The 19,758-nt window shown below is 32.5% G+C and overlaps 1 protein-coding gene across 1 annotated transcript in view; it reads left to right on the top strand.

The window, feature by feature from the left end:
* The first annotated feature begins 259 nt into the window (after window positions 1-259).
* Window positions 260-19,758, top strand: part of LOC134700299 (protein crumbs homolog 1-like) — a 32,987-nt gene continuing 13,488 nt past the window's right edge. The window contains exons 1-5 of the mRNA XM_063561654.1: window positions 260-411; window positions 5,227-5,443; window positions 14,289-14,392; window positions 16,736-16,873; window positions 17,725-17,793. Of these exons, the coding sequence (XP_063417724.1) occupies window positions 342-411; window positions 5,227-5,443; window positions 14,289-14,392; window positions 16,736-16,873; window positions 17,725-17,793 (598 nt within the window). The 5' untranslated portion in view covers window positions 260-341. The remainder of the gene's footprint in view (window positions 412-5,226; window positions 5,444-14,288; window positions 14,393-16,735; window positions 16,874-17,724; window positions 17,794-19,758) is intronic.

Here is a 19,758-nt window from a genome sequence, read left to right on the forward strand (position 1 = left end):
TGTATGTATTAGAAAGTGCCCATCGACTTAGAACGAAAATTAAATCATGAAATTAACATATAGAACATATTTTAAATGATGTGCAACAAACTCTGTCATTGAAGCTTTATAAAACTAACAAATTAGAAATAATTTCAAATAAAAAAAATGAAAAAATTTAACGAACGTTTTGGTTCGTCTGTCTGTTGCTATGCGTATGTTTGTTTTCGCGCAAAGTTATAGGAACGTTTTAAAAGTTGGAAATACACCAAAATTAACCTGAACTGATGTGTGAAAATGATATAAAATGCTTCAGGTTGCACAACGATTCTGAACTTGATGAAATATTGAAGTGAGCCAAGATGTTGACTAACAAAGTACTAATAGTACTATCAGTGACTGCTCAAATCTTGATATTTTCAACAGATACAGGTAAATTAACTTTTATTATGTTTAATAATTAGTCATTACAACTTATATCACCCCTAGTTTTTGGTGGGGTTCGTGTTGTTTATTCTTTGGTTTTCTATGTTGTGTCATGTGTACTATTGTTTTTCTGTTTGTCTTTTTCATTTTTAGCCATGGCGTTGTCAGTTTGTTTTAGATTTATGAGTTTGTCCCTTCGGTATCTTTCGTCTCTCTTTTATAGTTATTATTATTTTAGCTTTTTTGTACTTATTTAGTAACAATTTCTTATAATTAAAGATTTGAATAAAGATACAATTAATTATAATTATCGATGCGCAATTAATATTTAAATAGTTTTTCGAAATGTTTTACCGTAATTTGGATAATTTTGTGATGGAGCAGGCGTAGATTTAAAATTGTGTCTGTTAATTAAATCTATTTATAAATTTCATCGAGTTAATAAAAGGTATTACCAATGTTATTTTAACTGATCGGGCGGAGCTAGGTTTTAATTTGCATAAGGACAGTTTATTTGAAGATGTGTGTGATAAGGATGATTGCCGTTATAATTATTACTGATTTCTAATCACCTATCAGTGTCATCAAAGGAATTTACAAAAGAATTACTGAACACTTCATTGATGAGTTTATCCTAATACACCTATCTATAGATGGACTGGTTTATAATGAGCGAACCGGTTAAACTCCGCCCAGTCAAGTGAAATACATTGAGTAAAACTCGTTGATTCTATACTAGTCAACAAAAGAAACTATACATGATTTTGGAATTAAATCTATCGAAAAGTGTTAAATATAAAGAAAATAGGATACACTATTTTGAAAATATTTCATTTGCAATGTATGGACATATGATAATGAAAATCAAAACCTGTCGGAAAGGAACAAAATTCCGTGTACAAACGATCATAGGGTGCAAATTGTTTTTGCGGAAAGTTGAATAAAAAATCGACACACAATTTTCTAAATACTAAATGAATTTTAAAATTTGTTTTAAAATATTCAATATGCTAATCAAGTTATCTTTATATTATTAATGGGTTGAAAGATTTTTTTCTTCTTAATTTCTAATTTTTGGTAAAAAAAAAGATGTTTTTTTGAAATTTAAAAATTTTTTAAAAAATATGGCCAGAGCCCCCTCATTTCTCAATCTTTCTTTACAATCAAAACCCTCCATAGATGACATTATTCTTGAAAATCCTCTTTATATATAAAGAGTCTATGATATAGTTGAATGTTATGGACTTTGAAAGACCATGTGGGTCTCACCCTCATTCAAGCGGTCTCATATACGGGCGTTTTTCAATAAAAGCGTTATTTTCAGACCTAAAAAAAATGGAAAATCAACTTGTCTAAAATTCAATTTCAAGAGTTATTTTGAACACCTCTATAATAGACCTGTTTGTAAACAAAAAGTGCAATCTTAAATATTTTTTAAAATGATATTATTTTCATAATTTGTGTACTGTTTCGTAGGGGACAGTTGTCCCTTACGAAACTTCTTCTAAACACACATATTTTTGCAATTTTGAATGTTTCCTATAGACATTTCAGTTAGTTTACTTCAAATACTAGAAAAATATCATTTTTTTTTCTGAATTGGAAATCCATTTTTATCGATAAAGATTAGACAGTACTCCACATGAAGGTTCAAGTCATGTTACGTAGTGGACATTTCGATGCGTTTCGTAGTGGACAAAACCGTTTCGTAGTGGACAACAAGTTTCGTAGTTGACATCAACCCTATTATATGTTAATAAAAACATAATAAAAATTACATGAAACTAACCCTTGTTATTTGTTTTGCACGAATATAATTGAAAAAGGGTTTAAAAAAGACTGCATGGTAGTGGTAGTGTCCACTACGAAACGTTTTTCTCCCATATTTGTATCGTAGGGGACCGTTTCGTAAGGGACGTATTCGCATGTTTTATTTTTTTCCAACAATCCCTATATTGCAATAGTAACAAGACTGATTGTATTCATCAAAGCATTTATCAAGCTGTACACTGATATTTTTTTCATAATTTTAAAACCAGATACTGCAGGTGATTTGACCCGTTTCGTAGTGGACAATAACAAAAATACGGTATCACTCTGGTCCATTTGATGTGCTCAATTTTTCTTACCAACAATTTAATTGCCGTTATAAAAGCATCACTTCTTTTGTAAGACCCTAATGTTTATATCTCTTGCAAACAAAAATCACATAGATTTTATAAAACTGTTTATTGGCAAATTTTAATGACTTCGTTTCGTAGTGGACATTTTGTGAGGGACACACCTTCTGAAATTAAAAAACCTATATTGAAAGCTGTTTATTAAAATATGTTGGCTCTGAACATACTTTTGAATTATTAAAGAACTTATGTAAAGTAAAAAACCCATTTATTTCTTTCTTTTTTTATTAAATTTTAGAGTATGAATGTTGAACAGGCGATTAAAGGACATGCCATTTTGGTTGTTTTGGACCATTCAAGAGTCAATATCTTATCAATCCCTCTAAAAAATAACTGTTTCTTTCCTTAAAAATGTTAAATCTAATTCAATGTACTGACTACACAAAAAATTACTTGCAAAGATCAAACACATTTTTTTTAAAGTGGCTAGGACAAGAAAATACGTTTTTATTGAAAAACGCCCATACATGTAGGTTTTCACTATATAACTTGAATATTCAACTGACACTTTGGGCGCTCCGTAAACATAGAAATCAGAAAATGTACCCAAAGTCCTTTTAGTCACGTTTGTGTATACCTATTATCTAAATGTCAGCACAATATTAGAAAGGTTTATAGATCAGGGAGCTCTCGTCATTGCCCTGTGCCCTTTGTCTTGAAATTTTGACAACTTTTAGCTGAAAAGTGACAATCAAAGCCCTTCGTAGATATCGAAGATGACATTATTCTGGGAAATCCTTTGATACAATCTTTCTATATATTCGTCCTATTATATGTACATTAATAGGTCAGGGAGGTCTGACCGTCATTTAAGCTGTCTCAGGTAGGTTTTCACTATATATTTCTGTATTTTAGGTTTCGTTTCCAGATTTAATTCTATTTATAGTTCTGTGTGTGTTGCGTTTCGGTGTTGTGTCGTTGTTCTCCTTTTATATTTAATGCGTTTCGCTCGGTTTTGGTTTGTTACCCCGATTTTGTTTTTTGTCCATGGATTTATGAGTTTTGAACAGCGGTATACTACTGTTGCCTTTATCTATAGGTTTGTAGAGTGATCGGTTTTTGTTTTTGTTTTAAGAAATATTAGATATAAAATAACATTTTTGGTGCTGTGTTATTTATAAACCTATATATTATAAAGACAAATATGCAACTTACTGAAGCATTGATAAGGGTTTATATTCGAGGATAACGAGAATTTAAGGCAACTTGATGGGGTCATAAGCCAATAAGATGATTATGTGAGACAATATCTGAAAAAGTATAATTTTTGGCAATAAGAAAAAAACAAAAAAACGGTATTTGGATAGCACAAATCGAAGAACACACATTGTGGATCTAGGAACTGTTGTCTGCATGTCACTCTGTAATTCAAACATTATTGTTTAATAAGGTAAAAATGGCAATCTTAAAACTGGTACAAAATAAATCCAGTTCTTTCCTGTTATCAAAGTGAATCAATTTTAAAAAAGTTTCTAATGGGAATAAGGAATAAGTTTAAGACACTATTTGTGGTTAACTAGTATATTCTGCAATAGTATATTATACTTTTTATCAGGTAGCATGACAGAACGTAACAAAAAGGAATTACGCGATAGTTTTTTTGTCCTTTTTATCACAATAAATGTACTAAGTGTATTTCCTGTGACATATAACTTTTTAAAAGATGACATAAAAACACACTTAATGTTGTGGTGCACACTTAAAAATATTATCAGAAAGTGTAAGAAAAGGCTACAACAGGATAGAACACCAATAAGTATTTTTCTATAAATTCTTAAGCTTACCTTGGATGGGCTTGAATTTTCAAACCTGGCCACCTTTCCAACTATTTCTTTGTACTAATGCATTCAGGAAATGATGCTCTTCACAATACATAATGGAAAAATAACTCTCGGTCTTGTAAAAGTTTCCACAGGTAAAAAAAAAAACAGTGGTAACATGAGGGAAATTACCCCTGGGAACAATTCTCTTAAATTTGCAAAATTTTATTACATGCTTTAATTTAGTTATAATATAAAAAAGACAAATTATGGGCAAGTTTATTATATAATATATCATATATGTGAGAATCGGACGCCTAGCTGTTTAATTTATTTTGATATTATTTGAATGATTTAGTTTTCAAAAGAACACAGGGGACAATATAATTTAAGGGGGGGGGGGGGGGGGTGTTAACATTTAAATTACAGTATTTTATTGGAAGAAATATAAAAATGAGTGTTTAATTGGCAGGAGTTGGTGCATTATATACGTTAGTTTATACTGACGCTTAAAATTTTCAAAAAAGATGGTTGAATTAAAAAATAGTTGCTGGTGAAAGACGGTACATGGAAATTAGACTTTTTTAGATATTGTTTCATGTATCTTTTTACTCCTTTCAAATATACAAATCATGCTTTTAATGTTGTCAAATATTATATTTTATCATGATTATCAAATAAATTTGAATATCGAATAACGAGTAACATATAGCCCTTAATCTAATGAATTGAAAACTTGATATATTCATATTGAGTTAACAAAGACTGTCACCAAAATAGAATCTACAAGTCTACCTTTTCACCAATAACAAAATACAGAGTTATTTTTAATTTTTTTATATACTCTTTAAATTGATGTTTTACATTCAATTTGTTTTAAGATGCTGCCTGTGAGGTACCACCAGAGCTTCAGGACAAAGATTGGGAATACAAATACACAGATGTGTCGACTGGAGAATCCATGACAAAAACCTTAAGTTTTGGCTCTACAACCATAGAACAAGGCATCTCTTTACATGTTGAGGGATCAGAACTAAACTCGTGGACATGCCTATCTGATTTAACTATCTCTGATACTGAATCCATTGCTGTATTCAAGTGAGTACTAATGAGGATCTGGGTTGTGGGGTCTTCCATTGCTGTATTTAAGTGAGTACTAATGAGGATCTGGGTTGTGGGGTCTTCCATTGCTGTATTTAAGTGAGTACTAATGAGGATCTGGGTTGTGGGGTCTTCCATTGCTGTATTCAAATGAGTACTAATGAGGATCTGGGTTGTGGGGTCTTCCATTGCAAAATTCAAATGAGTACTAATGATGATCTGGGTTGTGGGCTCTTCCATTGCTGTATTCAAGTGAGTACTAATGAGGATCTGGGTTGTGGGGTCTTCCATTGCTGTATTGAAGTAAGAACTAATAAGGATCTGGGTTGTGGGGTTTTCCTGTTTTTAATCATATATATTTCTCTATTCATTAAATAATTTAATTTTGGATGTACAATGTAACGCGTCTTCTGATTGGCTGACGTTAGTTTGTGATCAGCCCATAGACATAATGCAGTCATGTGACCGTGACGTCAACAACGTTTTTTCCTAGTTTTCTATGGTTTAAAATGAAATTTAGAATTAAATTATAAGAAATGACTGTAATACTGTTTGTGTCTATTCGAAATAACATATACAAAATGTGGTGCACATTGTTAAATAACCCGCTACGCGCGTTATTCGGTGTGTACTGAGATAGCAAGGATATAATTACCTGATTTAACAAGGTTACAATAAACCAGGATAACAAGAATATATAGAAATCAGACTGAAAAAGTAGGAAAATAGGAGCTGTTGGGAGTGATCATTATTTTGTCAAGTCAACACACGTGTATCGCAAGTCGTTTTACTATTTATTCTTACTTAAAGCTAAGATATTCTATAAAGTTTATGAGATATCGTATATGCTCTATGATATATCTTATATACTCTATAAGATATCTAATATGCTCTATGAGATATCCTATATGCTCTAAGAGATATCTAGATATATTCTTTATGAAATATCGAATATACTTTATGAGATATCGTATATACTTTATGAGATAGCGTATATACTTTATGAGATATCTTATATAGTTTATGAAATATCTTTTATAGTTTATGAAATATCTTATATAGTTTATTATATATCGTATATAGTTTATATATATATTATATACGATATCTTTAAAAACAGATTAAATTAGACATCTTATATATGATATTAGATATTTTATCTATATTATAAACTATATAGAATATATGGTTTACAAGATATAAAAAAGAAAAATCTATAAGATATCTCATATACTTAAAGAGATATATATAATCATGATAATATATCTGAAGTTTTAGAAGATATTTTAACTATATGAAATATCTTTTATATGCTATTAATATGATATAAGATATCTCGTAAAATAAGTAAGATATCTTAAAATAAATAATTATACATGTATAAGATATTCAAGTTATACAGTATATGAAATGTCTTGAAATTCGAATAGATAGTAAAACGGCTTGCCATACACCAGTGTCGTCATCTTACTGAAATCGATAGCCTTCATTCTAACTCTAAATTATGTGAATTGCTATCCTCATTTTACACATTGAGAAAGTAAGTATTTGCTTAACTGAAACGTATCAAACTTATTTATAGTCTTCACCAGTTCATTGTAACATTATATACTTAAATTGTTCTTTTCTGGGCAGTAAGAGTTATCCTTCGTTCCATATATATATACATGATATACAATGTAGGCAACTGACTCTCCTCATAAACAAATACATTTGTATTGGTATTTTTATATGTATTCTATTTTTTTCATTTACATGTTGTACTGTTAAATCAATCATCCTTAATCAGAACGATAGTTGTATGTTTGAGTGTATGCAAGTGAAAGGCTTTTTATTTTTACTTTGTGTGATTAAATGCTTGTTATGAGCCCTATGATTAGGAAATAAAATATCTTTATCCTTTATCTTTATCCTTTGAAATCCAAAACAAATACCTATATGATGTATATCGTGTTTACATTTGTTAAATCTTTTAATGTTTTTAAAACTGCTTTCATAGTTTCATAATAGAAAAACAAAAACTCCTCTTGTCATGGTAAAATTGTTACGTTTCGGAGTAAGTGTTGTTGATTTTTCTGATCAAGATATTTTCAACAAGCATTGAACAAATTAATAATATATTAAATTTTCGGAAGAACAAACAATAGAAGTGTTACATACTACATGTATGAACAAAACGGATATGCGCCAGAAATGGTACTCTACAGTTTACTTTTAACAATTAAAACATTCGACTGAGAGGGAGGCTTACTTTGTACAGATAGGTAGGGATGATCCATTTGTATATGTCACCTATCCCTACGTCTTTGTATTATAATCCGTCTCGAGTAGAGAAATGTCATGTCACATAATAGTGGTAGAATCTATATAATAATATTCACAAAAAAAGGACCATGCCAGAGCGATAACGTCACGTAAAAAGAACATAAAGCTCTGTTTTGCTATTCATTTTAAAAGAAGGATAAGATTTAGCAGCATAGACTCTTGTCTGGAAACCATAAGTGAAAAAATACCACTTTGAAATCTCTTGCAAAATAAAAGCGACAAATTAATTACCAAATAGAAATTATAACTCAGAGGTTAATAAAACTGAAAACTTAAGCCCCAGTCCCACTAGACCACGATCGCACTACGCTCACCGCGATCTAAAATAAATTCAGATCGTGGTGAGGTCGCGGTATGAGCGGCATGGAAATATAAATTTTCGTTGCTTTCACGATGCTACTACGTCCTCATTACGCTTCTACAACGATCCCGCTACGATTATACCACGTTCTCACCGCGCTTATTCTGCGACCCAATACGCTTATCAAGATCTTTCTACGCTCATCACGAGTTATCCGATTGCAACACGATCTTAACACGCTTTTACTGCGATTATAGTACGTTCTTACCACGATTATACTACGTTCTTACCACGATTATACTACGTTCTTACCACGATTATACTACGTTCATACCACGATCTTACTACGTTATCAGTAATAACGTCAACATCGTGTTCCATATTCAATTCCATTTCTTCTATTTCTGATTAATACATAGATTTCTCGGAAACAATACAGTCATGCCACCCAAATCTTCCAGAACACGTAGGCGTGGTGGTAGGGGTTGATGTAGAAGGAGAGGGAGCTCTGTTACTAACGAATTCTGAGCAAGCAGAGATTTCGGACCGACCAATCCAACCTAAATTACAACCTTTTGCTGGTCCATAAAGCTCAAATGACGATATTTTAGTGAACGATAGCAGAGATGACACATATGTGTCAATAGATATAGGAAGATGTGGTATGAGTGCCAATGAGACAACTCTCCATCCAAGTAACAATTTACAAAAGAAACTATTATAGGCCAAGGTACGGCCTTCAACACGGAGTCTTGGCTCACACCAAACAGCAAGCTATAAATGGCCCCAAAAATTACAAGTGTAAAACCATTCAAACGGGAAAACCAACGATATAATCTATATAAACGAAAAGCATGGTTGAGCCGTTAGAAAAAATGGACAAGAACTACATACAACCAAACAAAACCTGGAAATATATAATATATTTTATGTGAAAATGATGATGAAAATAATGAACATAGTCAGGTCGTAAGAAGAGCGTAATAAGAACGGCAAAGGCGTGCTAGAATCGTACTATGGTCTTGATCAGCGTGGTGTAAACGTGGTATAGTCGTAGTGGAAGCGTAGTTTGGTCGCTGTGAGAACGTAATGGTCGTAGTGAGGTCGTTATAACGTCACTGTGAGATCGTAGTGCAGTCTCTTCGAAAAGAAATAACGCTTACGCTACGCTCTCGCTACGATGGTACAGCGACCTTTGCGATCTAACTACGACCTTAGTGCGCTCTCACTACGCTTCTACTAGGACCTGATTTCGTCACGACCGCACCACGATTGTTTTGAACATGTTCAAAGTTGGCCACGCTCATCACGTTCTTGAAGACCCCACCATGACCGTGATACGACCTTACTGCGATCTACACGATCGTACTACGATCATCAAAATTTGATTTTTTTCACAGATTGTAGTGCGATCGTGGCCTAGTGGGACTGGGGTATTATAACGCAATGTCAAAATCGATAAACAGCAGCCAGTCACACTAAGCCATATCATGATCGCACTACGATCTGCAGAAAAATACAATTGTTGACGATTGTAGTTCGATCGTGTAGATCGCAGTAAGGTTTTAGTACGGTCGTAATGATCGCGATGCGCATGGAACATTTTGAACATGTTAAAAACAATCGTGGTGCGGTCGTGGCGAAATCAAGTCGCAGTGAAAGCGTAGTGAGACCGCAGTGAGGTCGTGATAAGATCGCTGTTCCATCGTAGCGAGAGCATAGCGAAAGCGTGATTCTATTCCTAGAGACTTCGCTACGAGCTCACAGCATCGATATTATGACCTCACTACGACCATCATTTTCTCACCACGACCAACTACGCTTCAATTACGTCTATACCACGTTTACACCACGCTGTTCAAGACCATAGTGCGATTCTATCACGCCCATTCTGTTCTCATCACATTCTTCTTACGACCTGCCTACGTTCATACTACAACCATCATGCTCATTGACATTTTCACATAAAATATATAAAAGCTTTCCAAGCTTTGTTTGTCTGTATGTAATTTTGACTTCTTGTCAATTTTATCTAACGGCTCAACCATGATTGACAAATATGTGTCAATCCTGCTATCGATCATTGAAACATCGTAATTTTGAGTTTGATGGACTAACATAAGTTTGTGATTCAGGTTGGATTTGTCGGTCCGACATCCCTGCTGGGTCAGGATTCGTTACTATCAGAATTCCTTCTGCCTCTTCATCTATCCCTATTACCACGCCCACATGTTTTGGTAGATTTTGGTGGCATGACTGTGTAGTTTCAGAGAAATCTACTTACTTAAGCATTGGAACGGTATTAATATGGAACACGATGTTGACGTTATTGCTGAGAACGTAGTTCATGTAAGACCGCGATATGAACGTAGTTTAATCGTGGCAAGAACGTGCTCTTATCGCAGTATAAGCGTGATAAGATCGTGTTGCAATCGAAATACTCGTGGAATGATCGTAGTGAGAATGTGATGAACGTAGTAAGATCATGAAAATCGTAGAAAAAAGCGTTATAAGAACGTGGTAAAATCGAAGCAGGATCGATGTAAAAGCGTAATGAGGACGAAGTACCAACGTAAAAACAACGAAAATTAAAATTTGCATGCTGCTCATATCGCGACCTCACCACGATCGTAATTTATTTAAGATCGCAGTGAGCTTTGTGCGATTATGGTCTAGTGCGACTGGGACTTAATGAGGACGTAGTAGCATCGTGATAATAACAAAAATCTATACTATCATGCTGCTCATGGCGCGACCTCACCTCGATCTGAATTTATTTTAGATCTCGATGTGCGTGGTGCGATCGTGGTCTAGTGTGGCTATGGCATTGACAAAACGCACGTTATTTTTCCACTATCTACAGTTAAAGATTAAGTATTAAAAATCTGACGCTCTAGCTTAAAAACATATCGTTAGCCAGACAGTAAATTCTTGATTTTTCCTTTAAAACCCTAGATTTATTATCCATTAACAGAGTTAAATAAAGGCAACAGTAGTATATCCTGTTCGAAACTCATAAATTGACAAAAAACAAAACAAATCTGGGTTACAAACCAAAACTGAGGAAAACTCATCAAATATAAGGGAAGACCAACGACACAACAGAAACACAACACTAAAATGTTTACAAACCAAAACTGAGGGAAACGCATCAAATACAAGAGGTTAACTGATGTTGCTGCGCGGAAAATATCTTCCAATATATATGTACGTATCATGAGCAATGTGTACGATAAAATAAGTTTTACAATTATTTAAAAGATATGAGGAGTTGAAGTAATGTATCGTGGAAAAAGAAATTCAAGTTAACAATTTTCACTTTTCAGAACTGCCCTTTATTTAACCTTCGTTGTCATTGACACCTTATGCATATACGAATATGACGTATACAGATAAGCCTCCAAATAATACACTCTAACCAGGGCATTCGTTTTAAAAAGTCCTGGCGTACATTGTACAAAACACTAATAGAGATTTCCAATAAAATGACATACGTACCTAACTCGACGTACGCACGTAACGGGACCGGTTATTGCTAACCAATTAATTTTGTAAAATGCGTTACTCAAGTTTTAACTAAGTATTCATAAACTAGGAAACCCATTCATAATAAATTTAATCAATATCAAATATTTCTAAGATGATGAAAAACGAAAGAAATCATGATTTTTATATATCACGTGATTCTTGAGATTCCCGCCTAAACTTCACTGTCATAAGACTACGTATATATACGTATCTTTACCTACCATACGATTCATTGGAGTTGTCTTTCATGGTTTTGACAATGACTTTGATTTTAAGCGGAAGCGCTTCATTCTAAAAATGTACGCACGGTCAACGCTTATACAACCCTGTGAAGTTTCAAAAAGTAGTATTCAATACTTATAATTACATTTTTTTAGCTAAAACCATTAAAACACGATTTTTATCCAGCTTTATTTAAATCACCTGTGCACTTTTTTGTTGGACCTCGTGTCATCATGCATGATAAATGTTATTGTCTGATGAAATTGTTTACGGAACAACATGTTAGCCAATCAGAATAACGTATTATAATGAAACTTACATCTATTGTAATTATTATTTGATATTTGTATTGATTTTGTGTGTCGTTATCAGATAGATTCTTCTTTTCGATTTTTAATGTTTTATAATATTTAATTTCTTATTTATCGATCGAAAAGGGGGAGTATGGCCTCTACCCCTGTATCCTCGGATGCAAGTTTAGGTATACTTAAACAAAAACCTCGCCCCATAATTTGGTATAGTTAAAGACGAAAAAGTCCTTTCGAAAAATATATCATATACATTTCTGCCCACATCAAATTATCTTCAATTAAATTTTAGAAAAATATTATATTGTTTTACAAGACGAGTACACCTTTCACATTCGGGTGTGTTGGAATTTACTTGAAACGTTAAATCTTTTTAAATCAACAAAAAGGCAACCTTCTTGTTATTTTAATATTTGTATGCTAAATGTCGTCTTGGTAGTTTTTAAAATTCATAATGTGAGTAGAACTAAGATATGGGTCAAGTGAAATGACAAGAAATGATGGGTGTGTTTGATTACAAGTTGGTAATGTACTTGTTCCATTATAGTATTTAAGTTAATAAAATCATTCAAAGTTTAATGAAAAAATATTTAAAGTTGTGGTTGCTTTTTACTGAAGGCATATTCCAGCAACAATGCGTGTTCAAAGAGCAAAATATGCATGCAGTGTATGCTCCCCTCCGTCATGCATCAATGCAGTAGGACGACATACGTCGAGTTAGGTCGGTTATGTTGAGTAAAGTCATTTTATTGGAAATCTGTAATAAACCGGAAGTTTCCCTTAGAGAAGAAAAAAACCAACAATTTATAACAATACTGAAAAATTCAAGTTAACTTCTACTGTTCTACTGTAACACCATATATAAATTATGATAGAGACTGCATCAACAGTTTAGATCCCGTATTTAAATTTTGATGAAAATTTGCTAAGAGGCTATATTATTATTTACTTGATTGAATCAAATATGTTATAAGAAATATACCTTCATGTTTTACTTGTGAGTAAACTAAGGTTGAAATTTCAGAAATATCCTCACAATTCCGATCTGTGGACGTATTTTTCCTTTCGAAAAAAATACTCAACTTTTTTGTGTGAAAAGATAAACACAAGTTGATTTTTGTATTGTGTAATTTCATTTTTATATCAACATGATCAATGTTCTATAAATTTGTACATTTTATTTCTACAAATAACTCATATTTATCAAATGATCATGAATGTAGAAAAATACGTAGTTTTTTGGTTTATATTTATCAAATATTGAAAAAATACACTATTGACTTTTTCATGAAAATTGGTAAACACAATCTTTATACGTAGTTAAACCAAATGCCATTTAAAAAAAGGATCCATGAGATCGTTTTTAAGTTATATCAGTTTGGATGATAAAACTTTCAATCAGTCGAAAACTTTCCCCCTATAAATCACTGTTTGACGTCGTGACAATAACAATTTACGTCAGCAACGTCATAACATAGCCTGTTATGTACATATCGTATGCCCTTACAACTTTTTATAATAATTTACATCTCAGTCAATGTTTTTCGTAAATATAAAGGAATAAGTATTAAGAAGATGTGGCATGACTGTCATTGAGACGCAAGAAACTACACAACACCGAAATTAGCAACTATGGTCACTATGGCCTACAACAATGAGCAAATCCCATACCGCATAGTCTGCAAACGAGAAAGCAAATTGCATAATTTGTGTTCACAAAAATGAACGAAAAAAAATAATGTCGAATATGTTAGAAAGCAACAAACGACAACAACTTTTAGAGCACATACTTTATATTAAGGTGGTACCCAACACCTTCACTTAAACTTATTTGGCTCGTTTAATTTCCATAAAATTTTGACATAGTATTTACTTTGACCCTTTGAAAAAATATAAAAAATTCAAAAAATTTCAACCAACCATTTTATCAGAAAAAATACACTGGTTATATAGCAGTGTGACAAACACTAATTTTGATAATTGAGAAGCTTAATATTCCCTTAACAACGCAACGTAATTAAAACGTTTAGCTGATTTTACAGAGTTATCTCCCTGTAGTGTTAGGTACCATCTTAAACAAAATAATCACGTGAGACGTTCCCTAAGTGTCTTAGAATATATTTACAATTCAGTATTGTATTTGTTGTATTTGTTGTAGAAGTAACACTTTCGATATGTTCCCGGATTTTGGCAGACGGTTATATCTTTGTATGAGATTCACAAAAGTTACAGATAATCTATTTTATTTTCATCTGATGTCGGGTAGGTATGACCTATTTTATTTTCATCTGATGTCGGGTAGGTATGACATATTTTATTTTATTTTCGGGTATGTGTCTGTTACCTATTGCATTTAAAACATCAGAGCAAGTATTGTCTTTACTTAGTAAAAAGCTTGAATATTATATTTTAATGAAATACTTATTTGAATAAATTAACCGAGTGCTATCATTATATGCGACTAATCTTAAAATATCCATAGTTGTGACCACAGCGCATCATGTCCTTACTGATTGTTATTGAGCTTAGTTTATGTTTTATTAATTGTTTTGTCTTGTATTATTATTTTACATAGTGTCCAAATGACCTAATACGGTATGTATGGTCATTAGATTTTATTTGGGGTGAAAGCTCGAATCCCCGTATGGAATTTACTGACCCCATATACCGTATTACGTCCCTTGCACACTATGTAACGAATTTATATTACCGAATATCTTAACGTGTGAAATAGACTAGTGACCTGTCAAAATCAGTAAATCTTCAATACTGAAGTATATAATATGGAATATAAAGGGACGTAACACCTGTACTAACCGTATATGAAATAAGTCCCGCCTCCCTACTAACCTAATATGAAACATACACGGTTCCCACGCGGACGCTTTTAACCAATCATATTCCCAGAAATGTAAAGGAGGTTAGAACGTATATACATTGTAGGATAATGACCTAAACAATTGGGAGGTTTGCCTATAGATTCAATGGATTCTAGATATTAATAACGAGGGGTGTCCCGGGATATGGCTATATAGGTTGCCCCCGATTATTTTTTCTCTGGAATCCATTGAATAAGCCAACCCTGCTGTTTTTCCCATTTGTTTCAAATTTCGAACCCTATTTTCAGATTTTTGAACATTGAAACCTTGAGTAGACGATGCGCCTCTTTCTCCTCTACAAGACCAATATCGCCATACCCTCATTATGTTTCTGTACAATCCATTGAATAGACAATCCTCCCAATTGTTTTAGGTCATATAATCACAGACATAAATGGTGCTATTTTTGCAGGAAAGAACTTTTTTTACGTTCTTAAGTGATGTGAGTGCATAGGTGGTCTAACACATACAACTTATCTATTGACAGGTGCAGATAATTAACTGTGGTACTGAATTTAGCCTGAAAAAGGCTGGTGTCGTGTTTTATCAATAAATGTGATAAATACTACTTCATGATAGAGTTAAAACTGCAATTTATCGACGGAAAAGCTGCCTTTTCAAATATGTTTTGTTTAACGGCCAGTGCTTTTTATTTGAATTTTTTGATTTTTATGTATCGCTGGCTTATTGTTCAGCCTGGTGTAGGACTTGTAACTCCAAGGTTAATTCATAATGGGGAATTGTATATAAGTAACATATAGCTTAGAGAGTGATAGAGTAGATTGTTACCCATAGAAACATTGTCAAACCAGGCGAATACAAGGCTGATAATGTTTTTTTCAAGGGAAGCACAATCTGCTCTAACATCCTCCCAACTATGTGTTAAACATGACTTATTGTTTGACCAAAGTCGATTGTTAATGACCTACATTGTAATAAAATTGAGAATGGAAATGAGAAATGTGTCAGAGACATCAACCCGACCAAATAAAAAAACAACAGCAGAAGGTCACCAACAGGTCTTCAATGTAGCGAGAAATTCCCGCACCCGGAGGCGTCCTTCAGCTGGCCCCTAAAGAAATATATACTAGTTCAGTGATAATGAATGTTGACTTGTGTATATATCTCTTATTTGTCTGTGTCATTGTTCAACCGATGTGCATTAACTCAACGTATCTTTTTCACATAAATAGGTCATTACTTAGAAGACACAAATAAAATATAAAGAATAGACAATGAAAACCGGGAGTAAGTCAAAAAGTCAACAATCCCAGTAAAGAGTCAAAAACAACACAATATAAAAAAAGAAGATGTGGTATCATTGCCAAGGAGACAACTCTTTACAAGAGACCAAAAATGACACAGAAATCAATCAATATAGGTCACCGTATTTCCACATCTGCCTGAAAAAGTACAAAAAAGCATACCATATTTGATATCATTAAACAATGGGCACGAAGCTGGTACAAAATAAAGACATAACAAACCTTCTGTGTAAACATTTAGGATAATGAATCCCATATTTCGCTTTATACAAATAAGAGTCTTACATATAAATTGCAAGTCTGTCTCAAAATTTAAAGACTGAGACTGAGGCAAATGACTAGAAAGATTGTAGAATCCATGATGGCGTTATATGAATCTACCTTAATATGTATTACATCATTTCAAATACGCAGAAACGTTATGAAATAATGACAACAACATAACATATTTGTTTTTTTAGACAAAAATAGCTTAGTAACACCAAAGGAAAGGGTATTCAGTCCTCCCTTACCAGAACCGGATGCAAATGATGATGTATGTAGTACGTTCTGTTCTTACGGAGATCCAAAGCCAATGATTCGAACTCTTCGCAAACTAGGTAGATATTACTTACCATCATATGGTTATCTTTAATGCAAGTATGCATAACAAATTGAGTTTCCGCGTGTTTTTTTAAAAGAAGAACTCCAATACTGAAACGCCAAAGTTGCATATAATATATATGTATTGAATTGTCTTATAAAACAAAACAAACCTACTGTTAACCAACTTACTTTCGCGATACTTTTTTTTCGCTAGTTACTCTTTCTAGTCCACTTTGCGATGATTAGATTTCACAATTTTATAGTTTATTTGATGTAAATAAAAAAAGAAAGATCCAAGTTTTATATATTCGCTTTATTTTTATACACCCGAAGTCGCGAAAAAAAAAATCGCTCACAAAAATAAGTTGGTTTAAAGTACTTCGCCTTTCTCTGAAGATGAGATATTACAGATTTAATTATTATAGTTACATTTAAAACAATATGCATAAAACATAATGAAAGAAGCGAACATAGTATAGAAAGGAGACTTGCGATAGTCGATAATGAGGGTCAATGTCTTCTATATTAGGTTCTACCGTGCCCTTCCCCAGTTTTGTGTCAAGTACAACAAAAATTGTTTTATAACATTGACCTAATATTGTTTTATACTGCAACTTAAATTAAAACATTTATTGATATTTTAATGTGAACACAAATTTTAAACTTTTTTTCATTATTTAATGAACCCCAGACTGTAAACACAGTGTTGAATGATGAAATAAACATTGCATTACATATAGCTGTGTTACTTTATTTAGGAAATAAACACAATTAGTTAGAGAATAAATCGGATGTATTTCTTGGTTGGAAATAACAGTAAATTACTGAGAGAAAAAAAAAATATTACAATTTTTTTAATTTTCAGACACCACTGATACGTTACCAGTTGATGCAGATCTTTGTGAAAATTGTGGCGATTCCTGTATTGCCTCGGGTAAGGATGAAGATTGTTATCTTTCAAAACGTTTAAACCTGCTGCATTTGTTTGCACCTGTCCTAAGTTACGTATCTGATGTTCAGGAGTTGTCGTTTGCGGATGTGATTCATAAGTGTTTATCGTTTCTCGTTTATTCATAGATTACACCGTTGATTTTCCAGTTAGAATGGGTTTACACTAGTTATTTTTTGGACCATTTTAGCTTGCTGTTCGGTATGAGCCAATGCTCCTTGTTGAAGACCGTACTTTGATCTATAATGGGTTTTCTTTTGCGACTTGGATGAAGAGTGTCTCATTTACACTCATACCACATCTTCTTATATCATGAATGCTGAACAAATAGTAAACTTTAGGCCAAACATGGTTTTGCATTTCAACTTTATCACACAATGTCAAAATTGCTATATTTTGTTCATCAATATATCTTATTAAAAACTTTATAATTTATTTGTTTTAAAATAAATCTCTTCATAAGAATTCACTCTTGGCCTCAGAATTAACACATCTTGGATATATATTGTTAAAAAACAATGACTTTGTGCATTTTTTAACCTAAAAGTTTGAGAAATTCCTTATCTGCAACCCAAGATCAAAAGTGTTCTGAAATTAAAAGTTACCAATGACGATATGGAATACCTGGACACAATCACTTTCTGGATCGTAGGTGGTGGCCAAAGTAAATTACGCAAAACATTGTAAAGTATTATTGAAAATTTAACCAAATGTTAGAACACAAATAGTGCATACTTTAGAAGTCACTGCTTAGACAATTTTGATTTGATCTACCCGTATTATTTTCTTTTTGTTAACAGTATTAAAACAACTATTTCTATATGAAATTAGTTTATGTTTTGACTGATTTAAACAACATCATCAATTTTAAGCCAATTGTATTCCTACGTGAATCTTCGTCTTCTTTTAATATAATCAAATATGAGATTTCGTTCAAGTATATTGTTTATTTTGAATCGTTTCTACAACACATATGGTTTATGAAATGAACATTGCCCGTAAAAGCCATATATTGTATTTCTTAATACAGTGGTAACTAGTAATAACATGCTTTTTGAACTATCACCAGTAATTTAGGACAAATAAACTGTACAAGGCACTTTAAAAAGTGTCCGATATAATCTTAAACAAGTGATTTCGTGCAATGATTGTGTAATACTTTCTTTATATTGTACTGTCATATTCTGTTGCCCGAGAATATCAATACTTGATGTAAAACTTTTTTGTCGAGCCTTCGACTTAAGTCGAAAAAGCGAGACTAAGCGATCCTACATTCCGTCGTCGGCGTCGTCGTCGGCGGCGTCCACAAATATTCACTCTGTGGTTAAAGTTTTTGAAATTTTAATAACTTTCTTAAACTATACTGGATTTCTACCAAACTTGGACAGAAGCTTGTTTATGATCATAAGGTAGTATCCAGAAGTAAACTTTGTAAAAATAAAATTCCATTTTTCCGTATTTTACTTTTAAATGGACTTAGTTTTTTTCTGCGGGGAAACATTACATTCACTCTGTGGTTAAAGTTTTTAGAATTTTAATAACTTTCTTAAACTATCCTTGGTTTGTACCAAACTTGGACAGACACTTGTTTATGATCATAAGATAGTATCCAGAAGCAAATCTTATAAAAAAATAAATCCATTTTTTCTGTATTTTACTTTTAAATGGACTTAGTTTTTTCTGCGGGGAAACATAACATTCACTCTGTGGTTAAAGTTTTTGAAATTTTAATAACTTTCTTAAACTATACTGGATTTCTACCAAACTTGGACAGAAGCTTGTTTATGATCATAAGATAGTATCCAGAAGTAAACTTTGTAAAAATAAAATTCCATTTTTCCGTATTTTACTTTTAAATGGACTTAGTTTTTTCTGCGGGGAAACATTACATTCACTCTGTGGTTAAAGTTTTTAGAATTTTAATAACTTTCTTAAACTATCCTTGGTTTG

The sequence above is a fragment of the Mytilus trossulus genome, unplaced genomic scaffold (genome assembly GCF_036588685.1).
Source record: "Mytilus trossulus isolate FHL-02 unplaced genomic scaffold, PNRI_Mtr1.1.1.hap1 h1tg000128l__unscaffolded, whole genome shotgun sequence".
Classification (NCBI taxonomy): Eukaryota; Metazoa; Mollusca; class Bivalvia; order Mytilida; family Mytilidae; genus Mytilus; species Mytilus trossulus.